At 44.4% G+C, this 19,277-nt stretch overlaps 1 protein-coding gene across 2 annotated transcripts in view; it reads right to left on the bottom strand.

The window, feature by feature from the left end:
• The window catches only part of VPS50 (VPS50 subunit of EARP/GARPII complex), an 880,308-nt gene that overhangs the window by 563,405 nt on the left and 297,626 nt on the right, over window positions 1-19,277 (bottom strand). For both annotated transcript variants that reach the window (XM_069211661.1, XM_069211662.1), the window contains exon 14: window positions 7,422-7,513. In XM_069211661.1, coding sequence (XP_069067762.1) covers window positions 7,422-7,513 — 92 coding nt within the window. The remainder of the gene's footprint in view (window positions 1-7,421; window positions 7,514-19,277) is intronic.

Below are 19,277 nucleotides of genomic sequence, written 5' to 3'. Positions count from 1 at the left end.
TTTATTGTGCATCATTTTTATTATTTCAGAATAGGCCACGTTTGTGGTGTTATTTTATAGTCCTTATCTAGTTGTTCTTTCGCCTAGGAAAGCACTGCGTTTCTTAGCAAGACATTATTCTCACTTTGTGCTTTTCTCAAGGCTGCAGTGAGATAGGGTTGCCATCACAAGTGGTGCACTGCGTCTCAAATGTTCACATAAACACTCACATCCTTACGTGGGGACATGTTCTCAGAACATCAACGATTTCATTATAAAAACACTTCTCTCTCCCATGCACGTTAGAGGGCGATTCCAGGCAGATGACCACCAATGCATACTGACTGACTTTACTACAGCTGCTTGCTGAGACTACCGGCTCCTTGGCCTACATGGGGATGGTGTCTCTGTAGACAACAGGCTCCATTGCTCAGGCATGGGGGATGATGTCTTCCCAGGGGGAATCCTGAAGGATGGATTAAGGTTCATCCTGCTGTGCTCCACCATAGCTTAGGTAGGAACTGAATATATATTACGCATAGTGATAGTATAGTGATAGTAGTACTTTTCTTGACACCATTTTGCTTTTATTATGTTTCATCATTCGAATTACATTTCATGCCATTTTATCTAAGACACAATCTAAATGAATCTTATTGAACCATGTTCTGCCTCTGAATGTCTTTGCATATGTGAGACTAATGCAACTGAGAGAAACAGATGAGATCTGATACACCGCAATTTCCCTTGGATGCCATCTTTCCATATGCCCAGTTGCCACAAATAATCCGTGCTCTAGGGCTGCTAGCTGGCCGGAAACGGATTAGGTCGACAGTTGTCCCATGGTGTAGGACTGGACTCAGTTTCCCACAATTCAGGTGATGCTATTGCCCTACTTCAGCACCCTCATTAGGATAATGAGAGCCCAAGCAACATGGCGCCACCAACGTTTGGTCAGGCACTTATTTTTGGATTCTCCTGAGTAGCTCTATTTCACTAAGTGCTAAAGGCACCTCAATTCTATATATAGAGACGTTCATGGTATTGAGTATTTCCCCCTCAGTTAGGCAGGTAGTACCTATCCAATGCTGCAGGCTATTCAAGCTTGAACTTTAAAAAGATTAATCCCCATTTAGTGTCCTTATGTCTGAACAGGTATATCCACCGTGGCAAATCCACACCAGGTGGTAATTGCAGTAAACATGTGACCTCCCTTCACTGCCCATTTGCAAGGAAATGGCCTCACAACCAGCCATCATGTAACATTTGTAGTTGAGGCTCATCCAGCCTACAGAACAGACATTTTCTACTCTTGCAGCAGTGACTCAGTCACATTTGTCAGCTCTGGGTGCCGCTGGTCCAAATGTGGTTGAGCTACCACTGCAGGTATTCTGCCGTCTCCTCCAAAACCTGGTTGGAATCTGAAAGGTTCCCATGGTGCTGGGTACTTTGAGATTTCAGGTGATACTGCAGAGCCTGCATATGCCACCCAGCATAGGCGACGAGAAGGATACAGGATACCAAGAGGCCTGGAAGCCTTCGAGGCACTCCCATTGGGACCCAGGACTAAGAATGAAACATTGTGGTTATAACCCAAATATCCTGGACTCGCCATGGTGGAGGGATGACTAAAAATGCACCATTTTCAGGATGGCTTAATTAAAACAGGGCCTCTGCAAAGGAGTTCGGTATGACTTCAGCACGTTGATAATGAACCCCAACGAGTTCTGGAGCTTCGCCTTCGACTTCATGTGCGTAGCCCACTTTCAACAGGCAGTCATCAAGGTAGGAGAGACCGGTATCCCAATTATGAAGGTATGCTTTAAGCACAACCCTCATCTTAATGAACATCCAAAGGGCACTGGTGGGGCTGAAAGAGAGCACAGGAAACTGAAAGTGCTTGTGGTCGACTTTGAACCCTACACACCAGCTGTGGGCTTGCAGGAGAAGGATGTGGCAACAGGAGTGCTGCAGGTCCAGCACCACCATTCAGTTTCCTGGATTCAGGGCAGACAGAACCTGGCCTAGCACTGAATGTATCCTTCTGCAGCTAGAAATAAAAGGGGCAAAGATGTAAAATAGGGTGAAGGCCCTGTTCAACACTAGGAAATAAAAGAAACAACACACAATTCTGGTTTAACCCTCCTACTGAAGGCTTGCACTACCTGGCTCTCAGGAGGTTTACCAGGAGCAGGCCTGTGATTAAATGCTACCTGTCGGTTTACGGGTGAACAAGAGGAGGGTTTGGTCCAACTGCCCATGAGTTCGGTCTCCAGAGGATCCTTGAGCAGCAGAGGGGGGTTCAGATGAGGATTGTCTGGGATGTAACACTGGTTTTTAGTTCAAAAGAAAGCAACTGCAGATCCATAACTTCAGCCACTCATCTAATGAGCATGGTGAATGAAGCAGACTCTTCCATAGAAGGGCCAAGGGAGAGACCAGTCCCATGTCAGTCGGAAGTGCCAGCCCACTGGCCTATTGTATGTGCATATAAAAACTGTCATTATCATATTGTGAGGGGAAGTCATCCTCACCATCATCACCATAAACTTGTGAGCTCTGATCAGAATCCGATCTGAACAATTCTAGGAGCACCAGAGGGTGGCTCCTAGTCAAAAGCATCACCTTATCTCAGTCAGAGTGTATAAGGCATGAGCGAATAGGGACTGACCTGAACAGCAGCGTCGCCAGAGGTTGAGACTAATTCGGATGAGAGTGGGATAGAACTATGGGTTCAACATTCTCCTCTGGCATCAACGGCGTCAATGTCAGTGTCCAAATTGCAGTAACTGCCATGATTGTGGTGTGGAGTCAAATCCAGAGCTTAACTGTATTCAGGCAGCAGAGATGGCGCCGAGGGCGGACCTAACAGCAGAAACCCAACTGGAGGCCTCCCCAGATCCATGGTGCCCAATGGCACACAAGAGAGCCTTTAGGGTGCCAAAGGTGCAGAGCATAACCTCTTTAAACACCCTAATCTATTGGGTGTCACTGACGGACTGGGAAATTGGGGTCAGCTCTGGATCAGTTCCTCAGTATGGGACAAGCAGCTATACTTCAGGGCACCTTGAACCCATGTAATGTCTCAGAAATAGTTTTGCGGCTGGGATGAAGCCTGCTTGGACTTCTTGCGTTTCCTTTTAGATTTAAACTTATCCAAAGACTTGTATAATGATGATGATGACTTGTTGCGGGTCCAGCCCCAAGAGCGAGAACAGGTTTGTGTCTTTGAGCAAGAGTGATTCTTAAGTGACCTCCTTAGGTGGTTTGCAACATACAGATTGGCTTTGCAGTCCCAGACCACCTTCAAGTGTATCAGGGTACACTCCCTGCTCAACTGGAGTTCTGACCCGACCCCAAGCACTGGGACACACATAGTGGCAATCTATCACAAACATTTGTTTGGAACAGTCCCTAGAAGGCTTAAACCTTGAAGTTTTAGGTGGGATCATATTTCCTTGCATACTGGAAAGACATTTGTTGAGAAACTGAGGCTTGGGTGGTACTTATAGGTAGCTCAAGTAGTCACTTACAGGGCAGAGGGGAGTTGACGTACAGCCACACAATGCAACTTACTGGTGTGGAGGCATTATGCTGAACAATCTTCCAGGTCCAGTCTAGCACCTGGGGATATTCAACATCTGTGGTTAGAGGTATCCATCAGAATACCCTGCTGCGAAAGCCAATCCACTCTCAGCAGGAGGGAAGAGCAAAACAAATGCTGAATACCAACACATCATCACACCAGATTCAGCATCAGCTGTGTGCAGTCCCCTTGTAATTTTGCAGACTTCTGGATAGAAGTAAAATTGGGAAAAATTTGTACAGTGGGCCAGAGATCAAATGTGGCTTAAGGCCTCCCCAGGGAACCATTCAGAGGGGAAAAACTGAACACTTTCTGTTCCGGGTCATTGCAAAAAGATCTATAAAAAAAAAAACACAATCTGGAGAACATCGCCTTCGTTATTTTGGGGTTTAACTCCAGCTGGTTGTCTTTCAGAAGGAAATGACTGAGGCCATCTATTATGACAATTAGTAAGATTGCAAGGTTGGGCTGTTAAAGGAATGGTTCATTATGCACATAAATTACTTCCCCTCCGACCGGGCCCGTGACGTAACACTGCTTTATTGTTTGATATAATATATGGTAGTGGTATTGCCCAACAGAAATACCATTGGGGAAGATGGACTGCCTGCAGCTCGATCACATATATTGCAAGCGCTGCTCCGACGCAGACCACAGGCTCCTGCACTATCATTTTGCGCAGATGAGCCACCAAGCGCAGACAGGAGGCATCTGTGACCACAGTAACCTTTGCCTGGTGAGGACTGAATGGGTGATGCTTCACCCGATGGACTAAATGGAAGATCTGCACTTGAGCTGAGAGACTTTCTAGATGTTGCAGCCACTGCCTTCTCAGATACCACTGGGGGCCTCATATGCTACCTGGTGTGAGGTGCTAACAGAATGCACAAGGACCTGAGGGCTCGGTGAGTCACAAGACCTCCAGGGTCTTGATCAGAGCTTGAACCAGGCACATCTGAATCATTGCCTGAGAAACCACAGTCTTCTGGGTAGAAGCAGAAGCCTTCTTAACAGCTGTGTTGGGGACTTCCCAAGAAAGGTCTGCCTTTCTTTGAGAGTGAGTTGAGACTTCTGGACATTTATGGTAAAGCCCACGTCCTAGAGGAGAATCATCATCTGCTGACACAGATCTGGACTAGTGAGGAGGACTCCGCAGTTGGCAGCCAGTTGTCCAAATATGAAGATAAATGGACTCCTGACAGTCAGTTATGCAGTCAAGACCACCAGTACCTTTGTAAAGAAGCATGGGGCTGTTGTCAGACTAAACAAGAGGATGGGATCCCCAAAAGGAACCTCAAATAGCACCTGCAAATAGGGAGAATCACAAGTTTAAAGGATGCATTCTGGAGATCCAGGGATGCCAACCAATGTCACGAATTCAAGGTCAACAGAACCTGTCTTAGGAACATTGTCTTCAATTTGTACTCTCAGGTAACAGGTTAAGAAGGTGGAGATTAAGGACAGGTCTCAGGCCTCCATCCTTCTAGAGCACCAGGAAGTAAAGGGGGTAAAATCATTTGCCTTTCTCCTCTTGAGGAACCTTTTTATTGCTCCTTTATCCAGCAGGATTTTCACAGTTAGGATCTAGTCATGAACCACTGAGTGTGCCTTGAAGGGAAGAGGGGTGTTTGGCTCGGAGGGGATGATAGTAAAGATAGGAGTTTGTGCCGGAGGATCAGCTTAACGGCTCAGTTGGCCATCGAGATAACTCCCTAAAGTGTAGCTAAATGGGAATTCCTCTCTGCCAATTGCAGGTGATATCAAGGGTGGGAGGAGTTAGAGAGGCTTAGAAGTGGCAAACCTGCGGTGGATGAGGAATGTTTGATTTTACTTCCACATAAAGTAAAATCAATCCCAAGGCGTCCACCACCTTTGGTACAACTGTTGTAAAAGATTATTCCTCCATCAAAATGAAGCGAATGAGGTTGGACATTTTACATTTTGATGAAGAATCCAGTACACAGGGTTTATTTGCATCCAAGCAGGGACGATGATCAGTACTGTGAGGTGGCAGGAGGTAATCAACTTTTGTATCATCATTCTATGTCCATCCATGTTCCTCATGCTCACCAGCAAAATCATCTGTGCCTGAACTGAACATTTCTTGTAACCTGGCAAACCTTTGGGGTCTGGGTAGGTGTTCACTATACAGTTCATCATGGAAATAAGCCTTGACCACCTTCTTTTCCACATGGATGCTGATTTCCTCCATGATAGTTTTTGACTAAGACTGGTGCCGAAGAAGGGGCTGAGTGGATTGTGGATTTCGTTCTAGCCAGTTTGGACTTCACCATAGGCTCCCAGCATGGAGCTCATGAAGGTGTTATGTTGGGTCACACTGGAGCAGAAGCCAGCAGAGTCACCAACACTGCAGGCCAAACCCTCCCCGGTTAGTAGCCCAGGGAGTTGCAAAACCATCCTCAACAGAGCTCAACCAAAGGACCAAGAAACTCCAGTTTCGACTTCTTAGCTGCTCAGGGATGCAGGAGTTTGGGGGGTCACCCTACTTTGAGGAAGAGTTGCTGTTGGAAGCTGATCAATTTTGTCTGTAAGCACTCCAGACTGCATCAATAATGTGCAGAAAAGCAGGAACAGATGCTAGAGCACATATCGGTGCCTAAAACATTCTGGTGACAATGTCTGAGAGCGGAGCTGCTAGAGATGTGTGGCACCATCTGGTGGTGCGGGAAAGTAATCCCAGGGGAGATGTTTATGTTTTCCAAACCAATCTGGATGGATTATTAATACAGTGAGGAATCTGCAGTTAGATGTTTCAAACTCAAAATGGTGATACTACTCTACTGTAATTAGAAGCTCCTCTTCAACTATTCATCACTTCACAATTATACCAGTAAAACTCTGTCTTTGTACCACATAATTAACAATTTGGGTGTTACAAAATACATAGTGGTTTAAAATCAAAAATCAATGGCAGGACAAAAATAAAAACAAATAAGATATGTTATTAGTACATCTACTATAAAAAAGATCTTTATTTAAAGCCATCTAAAATTTATAATTAACAAACCACTGTTAATTTATCAAAATCACCTGTCTGCTACTACACTCAGGAGCAGTATCTGCGTAGGAGGTGGAGGAGTGTCACCCCTCTCTCCCACTGCTTTGCAGAAAGCGTGGAAAATAAAATGGTAATAAAATTATTTTATTATCATTTTATTTTTTACTCTCTGCCAGCAAATGGAGTGTGAGGGTGGGGCCGGGCCAGTGCATTACTGCTGCTGATTGCAGCAATGAGGAGTGGCCACTTCAGTTTGAAGTGTGCATGTTGGTTTGGCCAGCTATCTTGCTACAGCCATACCGACATGCGCAATTCAAACCTCTCCAACCCAGTCTTGGACAGCTGGGTTGGAGAGCAGACACAGGCCTCCACTGCCTTTCAGAGCCAGCCTGCTCCAGACAATCTAGACGCTTTGCTCATGCTGCTTAATAGCATGAGAGCCACGCCTTCATTGGAGAAGGGAGCTGGCTGTGGAGCCTCGTGCTTGGACTGGAGTCTGGAGCCAGGAACATCGAGGAGGAGTTGCAGAACACTGAGGATGTGCAGTGTAAGGTAAGTGAAACTTTTTTTTTGTGAAATGTTGTTTCTTGTATCCCCCTCCCCCCTCATCGATTTACTATGTCAGCAACCCTCACTTACTAGACTTTGGTACTAAAAATAATACTGCACCTCAAACACATTACAACGGTACTAAAAGTTACTTCTAAGCATGTACCTGTCTAAAATACAGTTCTTGTTTCCTTCTCATTAGTATTTCTCAGAACACATCTTCATCTACAGTTCATGCCCGTAATTGTATATATCTTTTAAGGAAGATAAGTAGAATCTAGCATATACCTGCCAGATACGAGTGAGTCCATGTTCTAATTTCTTTTTTACATAGTTACGATCAAAAGCTGTTTCTTCAGTGCCAATCACGTTATTGCCGTCTGAAACAAAAATAATGTCAAAATTACCACCAGCACTTATTGATAAACATAGGCCTTAAGTTTCATTAAGCTATTACTATGAATTACAATTTTTCTTTGTCTAGTACCTACAAACTTAATAGTTCACAAATCACGTCAACATATTTTACATGGTTTGGACAGATGCAGGATGCTAAATTCTAATCATTCAACACCTTGACTCCTTCAACCCACCATACAGTGCCTTGGAGTCTAATATGGGGAGAATATTTTATTTATTTCCGGACAGCACAGCTGTGGAATTGTTGAACGCTCAAGAATCTACTAAATCTGGCCTCAGACGATTTGACTACTATGAACAAAGTTTATCTTTATGCAGGGTCCAAATCCATCTTGAAGAGGTTGGTGGCAAACCCAAAGTCCCACATCTTTCACCTGAAAACTTTTCAATTCTCCTATCCCACTGCATTTCACACTGGTGTAAAATTTAAAATGTCAACGTAATCAGGTGAGTCAATGAATTAATCAATGAGAAGGTCTCCCATCACAGCAACAGAGTGAGTGATCACATTGTACTGTACACTGAACTGATTTAAGTGTCATTCGGCGTTAATTATCGATGAGTCACACTGCTGTCCTTCTGCATCTCGTGCTTGTCTGTCTCTGCATCTTGAACCAGACTGGAGTGTGGAACAATATGCCGCATTCCAGGACAGTTAGAGATCGAGGACAGAGGAGGACGCTCATGAAGCTGGTAGTTGCCCTATTACCAGCAATTCTTAATAAAGACATTTCTAACATCCACTTGCCTGGATCGACTTTATAACACACCCCAGGCAGCAGTGGCCGTGGAATCTATACATTTTCAGCTGTCAGAGAAACAATTTAATGGAATCGCAATGCCTTAGGTTTGGTGGGAAGAAAATTCAGAATCAAGGTATTCAAATTAAAACGAATCTTTAAACATTAATTTTACTTGGAGGCACATTTATTCTAAATGTCAGTATGGTAGACTATGAGAAAGGTACTTAAAGGGAAGTAAGCAATCTTAAATTGCATTGCACGTTTTACAGGATTCCAATAAGGGGACAACCTTGCCAACAAAACATTTTGTGACCAGATAAAGCCCTACAATTCTTACTGCAGATTTATGTGCCACTCAAGGTGATGCACTTAATGTCCTCGCACGGAGATACCCCTGTGGTGGTGTGAGGTGTTGTTCGGTAAAACCAAATCATACTCTTTACAGCGGCATCAACTACACATCCATTAGCTAACGCCCATTGAATACATTCACCAATCACTCTATTAAATCGTTCAACCAAACCATTAGTTTGCGGTTGATAGAAAGAACTTTTCAAATGTTTGATGGCACACTCATTCAAAAAACTATCAAATTCACTGGATACAAACTGAACCCCGTTGTCCGACACAAGTTCCTTAGGAAACCCTTCCTCTAAAAAAACATCCTTCAAAAACTTTACAACTGACTTGGAATCTGCATGACTCACAAACTTCACATGAGGCCACTTGGAAAAGTAATCAATAACAACATAAGCGTACCGTAACTTAGAAGGAAAAGAATTAAACGGTCCCAGCAAATCGATTCCTAACTTCTCCCAGGGACCTGTCGGACATTCTATAGGCTTAAGAGGAGGATTTGACGTTTTGAGAGTCTTATCACTAGATGTACAAATAAGACATGATTTGACTAATGTATCAATGTCTCTGTCCATTTGCGGCCACCAGTAGTATTCTCTCACCCTTTTTTTTTGTAAAAGTAGCACCCAAATGACCGTCATGTGCTTTATGCATAATCTTAGACCTTATAACATCAGGAGGAACAATCTTATCATTTCTCAACAATATCCCATCTTCAATAGAAAGTTCTTCAGACACTTTTGAAAATGGTTGTTCACTCCGATTCAATTTTTTTTCATGTGGCCACCCTTCCTCAATGTAAGTCAAAATTCTAGAGAGAACATGATCATTTGCAGCCGCTTCTTTCCATTGTGTTTAAGTGAACGACCCAGTACGTTCCAAATCGACGACCGCAATGAAACAGTTTTCATCTTGACAGTCCATATCCTCTCCACAGTCTTCAGAACACGGATACCTGGAGAGAAAATCAGCTCTCACGTTCTTTCCCCCAGAAATGTGTACCACCGAAAAATCAAATTGTAACAACCTGGCAGCAAATCTTGCAATTCTTAGTGTGCTGCTTTTAACATTGGTACCATTTAGAATAGAAACTAAAGGTTTATGGTCTGTCTGAAGAAAAAAATGTCTTCCCCATAAATACGATTGAAATTTCATGTGAACTGGTATGAGTATGGAGAGGGATGCCTATCCAAAGGACTTTAAAAGGTTATTGTGTTCAATTCTGCTCTTAGCTGCTAAGTTGGGTAAAATGATAATGTACTATTTCAGAATTCTGTCAATGGATTGTTGTCACACAGACCTAGAGGCTGCGACTTGTTCATTAACAGACAGTTTGAGACACTAGGCCTTGCATGTCAAACAGTATAAAACCTTTATGTTACATGTAGTTGCAGTCAGTAGATGAGGTGGCGGAATGTGATGAGTGTCAATACTCACTGCCCCAGTTCATCCTGTTGATGTGGTGGCAAAGACACCTTTGCAAGAGTATAGCACAGCTCAGGGGTGTATGCGGTGTTCTCCTCTAATTTCCTGGCAAGTGTGGCATATTGACAAAGCTAAAGCCAAAACCTCCAGCCTCTGCCAAATGCCCTGCTGCAGGTGAGTGCACTAACAGCAGAGGCCGAACTTTAGAGCTGCAGTACACTTTTACAATGTGATGCATTCATTCACAGACTGTGTTCATCCGGCATAGCCCCACAGTGCAAAGCAAGGGTTGTAATGGTTCTGGATTCTCCTCTCTTAGTCAGAGGAAAATAAAAGCATTGGGTTGTAGGCTGCAAGCTTTATTTGATAAAATATGTGGTAGCAATAAGGACGCAGTGATGACCATGGAGCTATCTTCCTAAAGAAGCAAGTTGCATTGGTCCACTTCATTTCAAAAGATAACCCAGCTCTCCTTGCTATATTTCGAGAAACTGTATTGGGCATAGCGAGCACTGGTTGTGAAGGAAAATGGTGGATGGCATGTATGTTCTAACCACTGCTTATGTAGGCACTAGGAACATGGACGACAGGAACTGAGGTAACCACCTTAACCAATATCTGCCATTGATGTACTCATTACACACGATTGGAGGTTGCCTGAGCAACATTCCTCCTTTGCTTGTAGTGTAAATGTACAAAACAGACTGCACCTTGACCTCAACAAATGAATATACAAGCATGAGACAAAGACCTTCCACAGTCCTTCCCTTCTCTGCTGACTGGCTGAGATTGCTTGAGAGTATCAGCTATTGACAAAAGAGGCAGGGACGTGAACCGTCACCCTATCAATCATGGCTTCTGATTGTTCCTACTGCCGCAGTTTTTGCACTGTCCCTGTGTGTGGGCGAAGGGAGAGGACAACGTGGAACACATCCAGAGTACTGTGTGAAGCAAAACTAGAGAACCACCTGCTGCCAAGGTAAGCTGGGAAGTTAAGAGAAGGTGAAGAGGCTGGCATGTTTGTGTGTATGTGTGAGTGTATGCGGGGAACTACAGATCTGTGCATATTTATTAGGAGGGGTGTTAGAGCTACCATTCTTGGCGTGGTTTCTGCGGTCTTTTTTTGCCTCTGCTTCCTGTATTTTTCATTGTATGCTGGATTTCGTTTTTGCCGGTTTTTGGTACTCTGGGCACTTTATCAATGCTGACCAGTGATAAAGTACAAGTGCTCCCTGTGTAACTTGTGTTTATGATTGATTATCCCTGATTGGCATATTTGATTTCCGAGTAAGTCCCTAGTAAAGTGCACTAGATATGCCCATGGCCTGCAAATCAAATGCTACGAGTGGGTCTGCAGCATTGATTGTGCCACCCACATGAGTAACCCTGTAAACATGTCTCAAGAACTGCCACTGTACTGTCTGTGTGCGGGGTTTTGCACTGCCAATTCGACCTGGAAAGTGTACCCACTTGCCAGGCCCAAACCTTCCCTTTTACTACATGTAAGTCACCCCTAAGGTAGGCCCTAGGTAGCCCCATGGGAGGGTGCAGTGTATTTAAAAGGTAGGACATGTACAGTTGTGTTTTACATGTCTTGATTGTGAAATTCATCTAAATTTGTTTTTCACTACTGCAAGGCCTATCTCGCCCATAGGTTAACATGGGAATTGCCTTTAAATATTTTTAAGTTCAGTTTCCCACTGGGAGCAGTTGAGATATGGAGTTTGGGGTCTCTGAACTCACAATTTAAAAATACATCATTTGGTAACGTTGTTTTTTAGATTGTCTGTTTGGAAGTGCCACTGGCATTTTCTTGCTTAAACATTCTGTGCCTCTGCCTTGCTACTAAATAAACGTCTGGGTCAGACTGACAGTTGGGGTGTTAGTGAATTCCCTCTAGACAGTGACACAAAGGGAGCTGAAGTGTGTCCTGCATTTCATGATGAGTCTTCCTGGGCTAGAGTGGGAGGGAGGAGCTGTCACCGGCACTTGAAAGGTCAGTACCTGCCCCCTCACAATACAGTCTTCAACCCCCTAGTGTGTGACTCGGGCAAGGCAAGGAAGAGGCAGCGTCCTGTGCACTATAAGGACTTTCCTTTGCAGTCTGCCTACTTCAAAGGCAGAAATGAGTATAAGTATTGGACTGCTGACCCCACAATTTTAGAACACTTCTGGATCAAGAGCAACCTCTGCCAAGAAGAAGAGCTGAAGAGCTGTGAGGAGGAGTACTGCCCCTTTGCTGTGTATGCTTTGCTGGGTTGGCCTGCAGCTGTTGCTTCTAGAAAGGAAAAAGAATTGAACTTGCTGTGTATCCTGCTTGTGAAGATTCTCCATGGGCTTGGACTGAGCTTGCCTCCTGTTAAAAAGTCTCAGGGACATCAAAGACTTCATCTGCCAGCACCTGGGCTCTCTTACCGAGACCCTCTGACTTGCCAAGTGGTGCCACATTAATTCCCTGGGCCCCTGGAAGGAGAAGCTGGCAGAACCTGAGTGAAAATCCATGCACCGGTGCACAGTGGCAGAAAGATTGACGCAGCATCTGCATTGCTGCTAAAAAAAACAAATGATGCAGCGTTGGTGAAATTGACGCATCGCCAACTCAGCGTGGATTAATCGCTGTCATGTGTCTGGATTTTCCATGCATCGTCCCTGGGTGACAAAATCTTCAACATCACTGCACAGACTTGAGGTTGCTTGTCCAGAAATCAACGCATTGCTTACCAGGTGGAGAAAGAATCGACGCACGGCCTCACTTGTAAGTAAGTGACTTATTGCTTGCTTTTCTGACGAACGCTCACCCACGCAGCTTCATTTTTGACGCATACCAGGCACTTTGTGTGAAAGCATCGCATCCATAGATTTCTATGGCTTAAGACTCTTTTTACTTTAAAAATTCATACCTTTGCTTCTGTTTGTTGGATTTTTGTAATTTCAGTCTTGTTTGATTTAGATTAATATTGGCTATGTTTCTAAACTGGTGTGTAGTCCTTTTGTGGTGTTTAAACTGTGCTACTGTGTGTGTTGTACAAGTTACTTACCTTCTGTAACAATATATTTGGTAGAGACATATTCTAGTTGCAGATTCTTTACCTTAGAATTTTCCCCCAGATGTCAGACTAGATCCGGAGTTTTTTTCTTCAAGCAGTATTCTTGTATGTCGTTAGCTGGAGTCGGTTGACTCCGTGGGTGTTGTTGTCACCGTGATGATGCCAGGAGTAGTACATAGATGCCGCCTCAGCGCTTGGAAGTCAGTTTCTTTTCACGACTTTCCAAGCCAAAGCACAGAGCTATGAAGAACACTGAAATTGATGCGCCAGAGCAAAGGCCCTGAATGGGGAAGCCCTGACCCTAGAAATCAGTTTGCAAACAGGGATGATGGGTGGGTTGGTAAGGAATATGCAACTACAATTTGTCTCTACCAGATTTATTGTTACCGAAGGTAAGTAACTTGACCATCTGATAGAGACTTCTAGTTACAGATTCCTTACCTTAAAATATATTCTCAAGCAATGCCATCCTCGGAGGTGGGATGTGGACCAAGATCATACTAGAAAGTCCTGCAGGACTGAACGACCAAAGTAGCCATCCCAACTGATCTGACTGTCCAGGCAGTAATGTTTAGTAAATGTGTGCAGGAATGCCCACGTTGCAGCCTGGTAGATATCCAGGACAGGAACTCTGTGTACAAACGCTGTGGAAGCAGCAGTTGCTCTGGTGGAATTGTAAAAGCATAGCACATGTTGATGCAAAGAAGGACTCATTGCGAGATGGTACGTTTTTGCACCGCCTTCCCTTTCTTCACACCCACATACCCAACAAAGAGTTGATCGTCCACCCGGAAATCTTTAGCACAATTGAGATACGCCAGCGCTCTTTTTGGATCCAGGCAGTGGAGTCTCTCCTCCTCATGAGAAGGATGTGGAGGTGCATAAAAAGTAGGCCTACATGAAAAGTTGTAACAAGCTTGGGACTGAAGGAAGCCTTATTGCGTAACACCACTTCGTCAGTGTGCTCAGATAAAAATGGGGACTTAGAAGATAGAGCCTGAAGCTCACTCACTATGTGACCAGAAGTGATGGCAACAAGAAAAACAGTTTTGAAAGTAAGGAGACGCAATGGACAATTGTGCTTTGGCTCAAAGGGAGCACACATTAAGTAAGTAAGGACGAGATTGAAGTTCCACTGAGGCATGATAAACGGGGTGGGAGGAAACAAATGGGTGAGGCCCCTAATGAATCTACTAACAATAGGGGACTTAAAGAGTGGAGGCTGATCAGGCAACCTAAGAAAGGTTGAAATAGTTGATAAATAGCCTTTAAGGGTGCCCAAAGCAGACACCTGCTGGGCCAAGGAAAGAATGAACAAAAGAACCTCAGACAGAGGAACAGAGATGGGATCAACAGATTTGTTGGTACACCATGCCACAAATTATTGCCAACGGCAGGTGTATACCATTTTGGTGGAGGGACGTCTGACTGCCAAGATTACATCACAGACTTTGGGTGGAAGGTCAAAAGCCGTCAACTCTCGATGCTCAATCTCAACGCATGAAGGCAGAGATTGGACAGGTTCGGGTGGAGAACCATCGCCTGCTGCTGCAACAGAAGATCCTCCCGAAGGGGAAGTCTGAGTGGAGGATCGGTGACCATGATCAGTAGCTCTAGATACCAAACTCTCCGTGCCCAGTCTGGAGCCACCAAGATTACAGGGCCTGGTCGTTCCTGATCTTCTTGAGAACTCTGAACAGAAGTGGTAAAGGCAGAAAGACGTAAATGAGGCTGGAGTTCCATTCAAGACGAAAAGCGTCTCCAAGCGAGTGGCGTCTTGGAAACTCCAACTCGCAAAACAGCCGACACTGCATGTTCTCTGCGGAGGCGAACAGGTGTAACCAAGGCTCTCCCCATTGCTGAAAAAGACCTTGCGCCACCTCCGTATGGAGACGCCATTCGTGATCGGCTATGCATCGATGGCTGAATTTGTCTGCTCTGGCGTTCAGCGAGCCCGCCAGATATTGAAACACCAGGGTGATGTCCTGATGTGCCAGCCATGTGCACCACTTTCCCTTTGAGAGAGGGAAGAAATGCTTTCAACGCAAGTCTGATTGCCCGGAGCTCCAGAAGATTGAAATGGAGCACATACTCCGCTGGAGACCAGAGGCCTCTGATCTCCCTCTCTCCAACGTGGCTGCCTTATCCCAGAAATTGTGCGTCCGTCACTATGAATAGATCTAGTTGGGGAAGGGAGAGGGATCTGCCATTGACCCAGTGCCGATTCGAAAGCCACCATTGCCAGTCTTTCACAGTCCCCTCCAAGATCTGGACCATGTCAGAGAGATTTCCCTGATGCTGCGCCCACTGGAATTTCAAGTCCCACTACAAAGCCCACATATGCCATCTGGCATGTGTCACTAGCAGGATGCAGGAGGCCATAAGGCCCAGCAGCCTCAGAGTCAGTCTCACCAAAACCCAATTAAGTTGGCCATGCTCCTTTGCTTGGTGTCATGCAGAGGACTTTCGGATGTCAGACATCTGGATAATACAGGCTGAGGTTTTACCCCTGATGGGGTTACTTTCTATAGCTCTAAACGCACTAAGACACACACTAGAGTAATCTCTTATCCTACTTTCCCAGACCACTCCAAACTCTGTGTAGTGAATGTATAAAGACCTAAGAGACAATGACGGAGGAGTTGCGACCTCTGATCGAACGTCAATTGATGATTTTCATTTGAAAATCTTTCAAGGCAGTCTTGCCCCCAATTATAGCCTGTTGGGTCCGATGGGTGATGCAGGCGGCAGGCATCAATACCCGTATGTTTGGAGCACACTCAGTGAGGGGTACCATGACGTCCAAAGCATTCGGGCTTGGTGCCCGCTGGAGGGAGATCAGTAATGTGCCTGACTGGTCTTCCGATGCAACCTTTAAAATCTTCTATTTCAAGCCAGTAATGGACATGGCTTCTTTGATGTTGAGTAAGCTTTGAACTAGCATAATCCTGGCCTCCGGTCCTCACAAACAAGTTACTTACCTTCGTTAACACCTTATTTGGTGGAGACGATATCTAGCTGCAAATTCTTTACCTTTGAATTTCCTCCAGGTATCAGACTGAATCCGGAGAATTTTCGTGAGCAGTACCCATGCATGTCGTTAGGTGGCATTAATCAGTTACGGGTCCATTGTCGTCCAAGCCAGATATGACGCTGTAGTTCCTATATATGTGCCACCCCAGTGCACTGACGTCAGTTTCTTTTCATGACTTTCCACACCAGAAGCGTACAGCCAGGAAGAACACGGGCTACTGGTGCATCAAAACTAAGGCCCTGAAAGGGGAGTCCCAGCCCCTTGAAATCAGTTCACAGAGCTGGGAGGATGGGAGGGTGGGTAAGGAATCTGCAACTAGATTTTGTCTCTACCAGATAAGGAGTTACCAAAGGTAAGTAACTTGTTCATCTAACAATTTGCAGATTTCTTACCTTTGAATTGATACCCAAGCAATACCATCCCCAGACGTGGGTTTGTGAAACAAGCTCATACTAGAAAGTCCTGAAGGACCAAACAGGCATAGTACCTGACCCTACAAGCCTGGCTGCCCAGGCAGAAGTGTTTGGTAAACGTGTACAGAGAAGCCCGCGTTGTCAACTGACAGATGTCAATCACACCTTGTGCTAACGCAATGATTGCAGCTGCAGCTTGGGTAGAATGAAGGCAAACCTTCAGGTGGTTGCTTTTTGGCTAGTGCATAGCTGATTTAAATGCAGAGTACAACCCATCTGCACTGCCAGACCTTTCTTCCCACCCACATAACCAACAAGGAGTTGATCATCCACCAGGAAATCTTTTGTACGATCAAGGTAGAACGCCAACGCTCTTTTTGGGTACAGGCGGTGGAGTCTCTCCTCTTTCACAGAAAATGTAGGGAGCATCCAAAGTAAGCAAGGTGAGAATTGTGTCCTGTCTCCTTTACACTGCATGCAATATATGGAAAATGTCACTTACCCAGTGTACATCTGTTCGTGGCATTAGTCGCTGCAGATTCACATGCTGTGCACATCCCGCCATCTGGTGTTGGGCTCAGAGTGTTACAAGTTGTTTTTCTTCGAAGAAGTCTTTTCGAGTCACGAGACCGAGGGACTCCTCCCATTTCGACTCCATTGCGCATGGGCGTCGACTCCATCTTAGATTGTTTTCCCCGCAGAGGGTGAGGTAGGAGTTGTGTATGCTAGTAATAGTGCCCATACAATGGAGTGAATGCGTATGTACATAATGAAGTTTAAAGTAATATATTTACAAATGTACAAATGTTTAAGATCTACTTCTAAACGGCTACAGGCTCCCGGGGAGGCGGGTGGGCGCATGTGAATCTGCAGCGACTAATGCCACGAACAGATGTACACTGGGTAAGTGACATTTTCCATTCGATGGCATGTGTAGCTGCAGATACACATGCTGTGCATAGACTAGTAAGCAGTTATCTCCCCAAAAGCGGTGGTTCAGCCTGTAGGAGTTGAAGTAGTTTGAAATAATGTTTTTAGTACAGCTTGACCTACTGTTGCCTGTTGTGCAGTTAACACATCTACACAGTAGTGCTTGGTAAATGTATGAGGCGTAGACCATGTTGCTGCCTTACATATTTCGTTCATTGGAATATTTCCTAGAAAGGCCATGGTAGCACCTTTCTTTCTGGTTGAGTGTGCCTTTGGTGTAATAGGCAGTTCTCTTTTAGCTTTAAGATAGCAGGTTTGAATGCACTTAACTATCCATCTAGCAATGCCTTGTTTTGAAATTGGATTTCCTGTATGAGGTTTTTGAAAGGCAATAAATAGTTGTTTTGTCTTTCGAATTAGTTTTGTTCTGTCAATGTAGTACATTAGTGCTCTTTTGATGTCTAATGTATGTAGTGCTCTTTCAGCTACAGAATCTGGCTGTGGGAAGAACACTGGTAATTCTACCGTTTGATTCAAGTGGAACGGTGAGATTACTTTTGGTAAAAATTTAGGATTTGTCCGTAGAACAACTTTATTCTTGTGTATTTGAATAAATGGTTCTTGAATGGTAAATGCTTGAATTTCACTCACTCTTCTTAGAGATGTGATGGCAATTAAAAATGCAACTTTCCACGTTAAGTATTGCATTTCACAAGAGTGCATGGGCTCAAAAGGTGGACCCATGAGTCGTGTTAAGACAATGTTGAGGTTCCATGAAGGAACTGGTGGTGTTCTTGGTGGTATAATTCTCTTTAGGCCTTCCATAAACGCTTTTATGACTGGTATCCTAAATAATGAAGTTGAGTGCGTAATTTGCAGGTAAGCTGAAATTGCAGTAAGATGTATTTTAATGGAAGAGAAAGCTAGTTTTGATTTTTGCAAATGTAGTAAGTATCCTACTATCTCTTTTGAAGATGCGTGTAAAGGTTGAATTTGATTATTATGGCAGTAATAAACAAATCTTTTCCACTTATTTGCATAGCAGTGTCTAGTGGTAGGTTTTCTAGCTTGATTTATGACCTCCATACATTCCTGTGTGAGGTCTAAGTGCCCGAATTCTAGGATTTCAGGAGCCAAATTGCTAGATTCAGCGATGCTGGATTTGGATGTCTGATCTGTTGTTTGTGTTGTGTTAACAGATCTGGTCTGTTTGGTAGTTTGACATGAGGTACTACTGAAAGGTTTAGTAGTGTTGTGTACCAAGGTTGCCTTGCCCATGTTGGTGCTATTAGTATGAGTTTGAGTTTGTTTTGACTCAACTTGTTTACTAGATATGGAAGAAGTGGGAGAGGGGGAAAAGCGTACGCAAATATCCCTGACCAGTTCATCCATAGTGCATTGCCCTGAGACTGATGTTGTGGGTACCTGGATGCGAAGTTTTGGCATTTTGAGTTTTCTTTTGTTGCAAATAGATCTATTTGTGGCGTTCCCCACATTCTGAAGTAAGTGTTCAGTATTTGGGGGTGAATTTCCCATTCGGAAATCTGTTGGTGATCCCGAGAGAGATTGTCTGCTAACTGATTCTGAATCCCTGGAATAAATTGTGCTATTAGGCGAATGTGGTTGTGAATCGCCCAATGCCATATTTTTTGTGTCAGGAGACACAACTGTGTCGAGTGTGTTCCTCCCTGTTTGTTTAGGTAATACATTGTTGTCATGTTGTCTGTCTTGACAAGAGTGTATTTGTGGGTTATTATGGGTTGAAATGCTTTCAG

Source organism: Pleurodeles waltl, chromosome 10, assembly GCF_031143425.1.
Source record: "Pleurodeles waltl isolate 20211129_DDA chromosome 10, aPleWal1.hap1.20221129, whole genome shotgun sequence".
Taxonomy (NCBI): domain Eukaryota; kingdom Metazoa; phylum Chordata; class Amphibia; order Caudata; family Salamandridae; genus Pleurodeles; species Pleurodeles waltl.
Note: the sequence above shows the minus strand (reverse complement) of the source record. Positions and strands in the feature narration are given on the sequence as shown.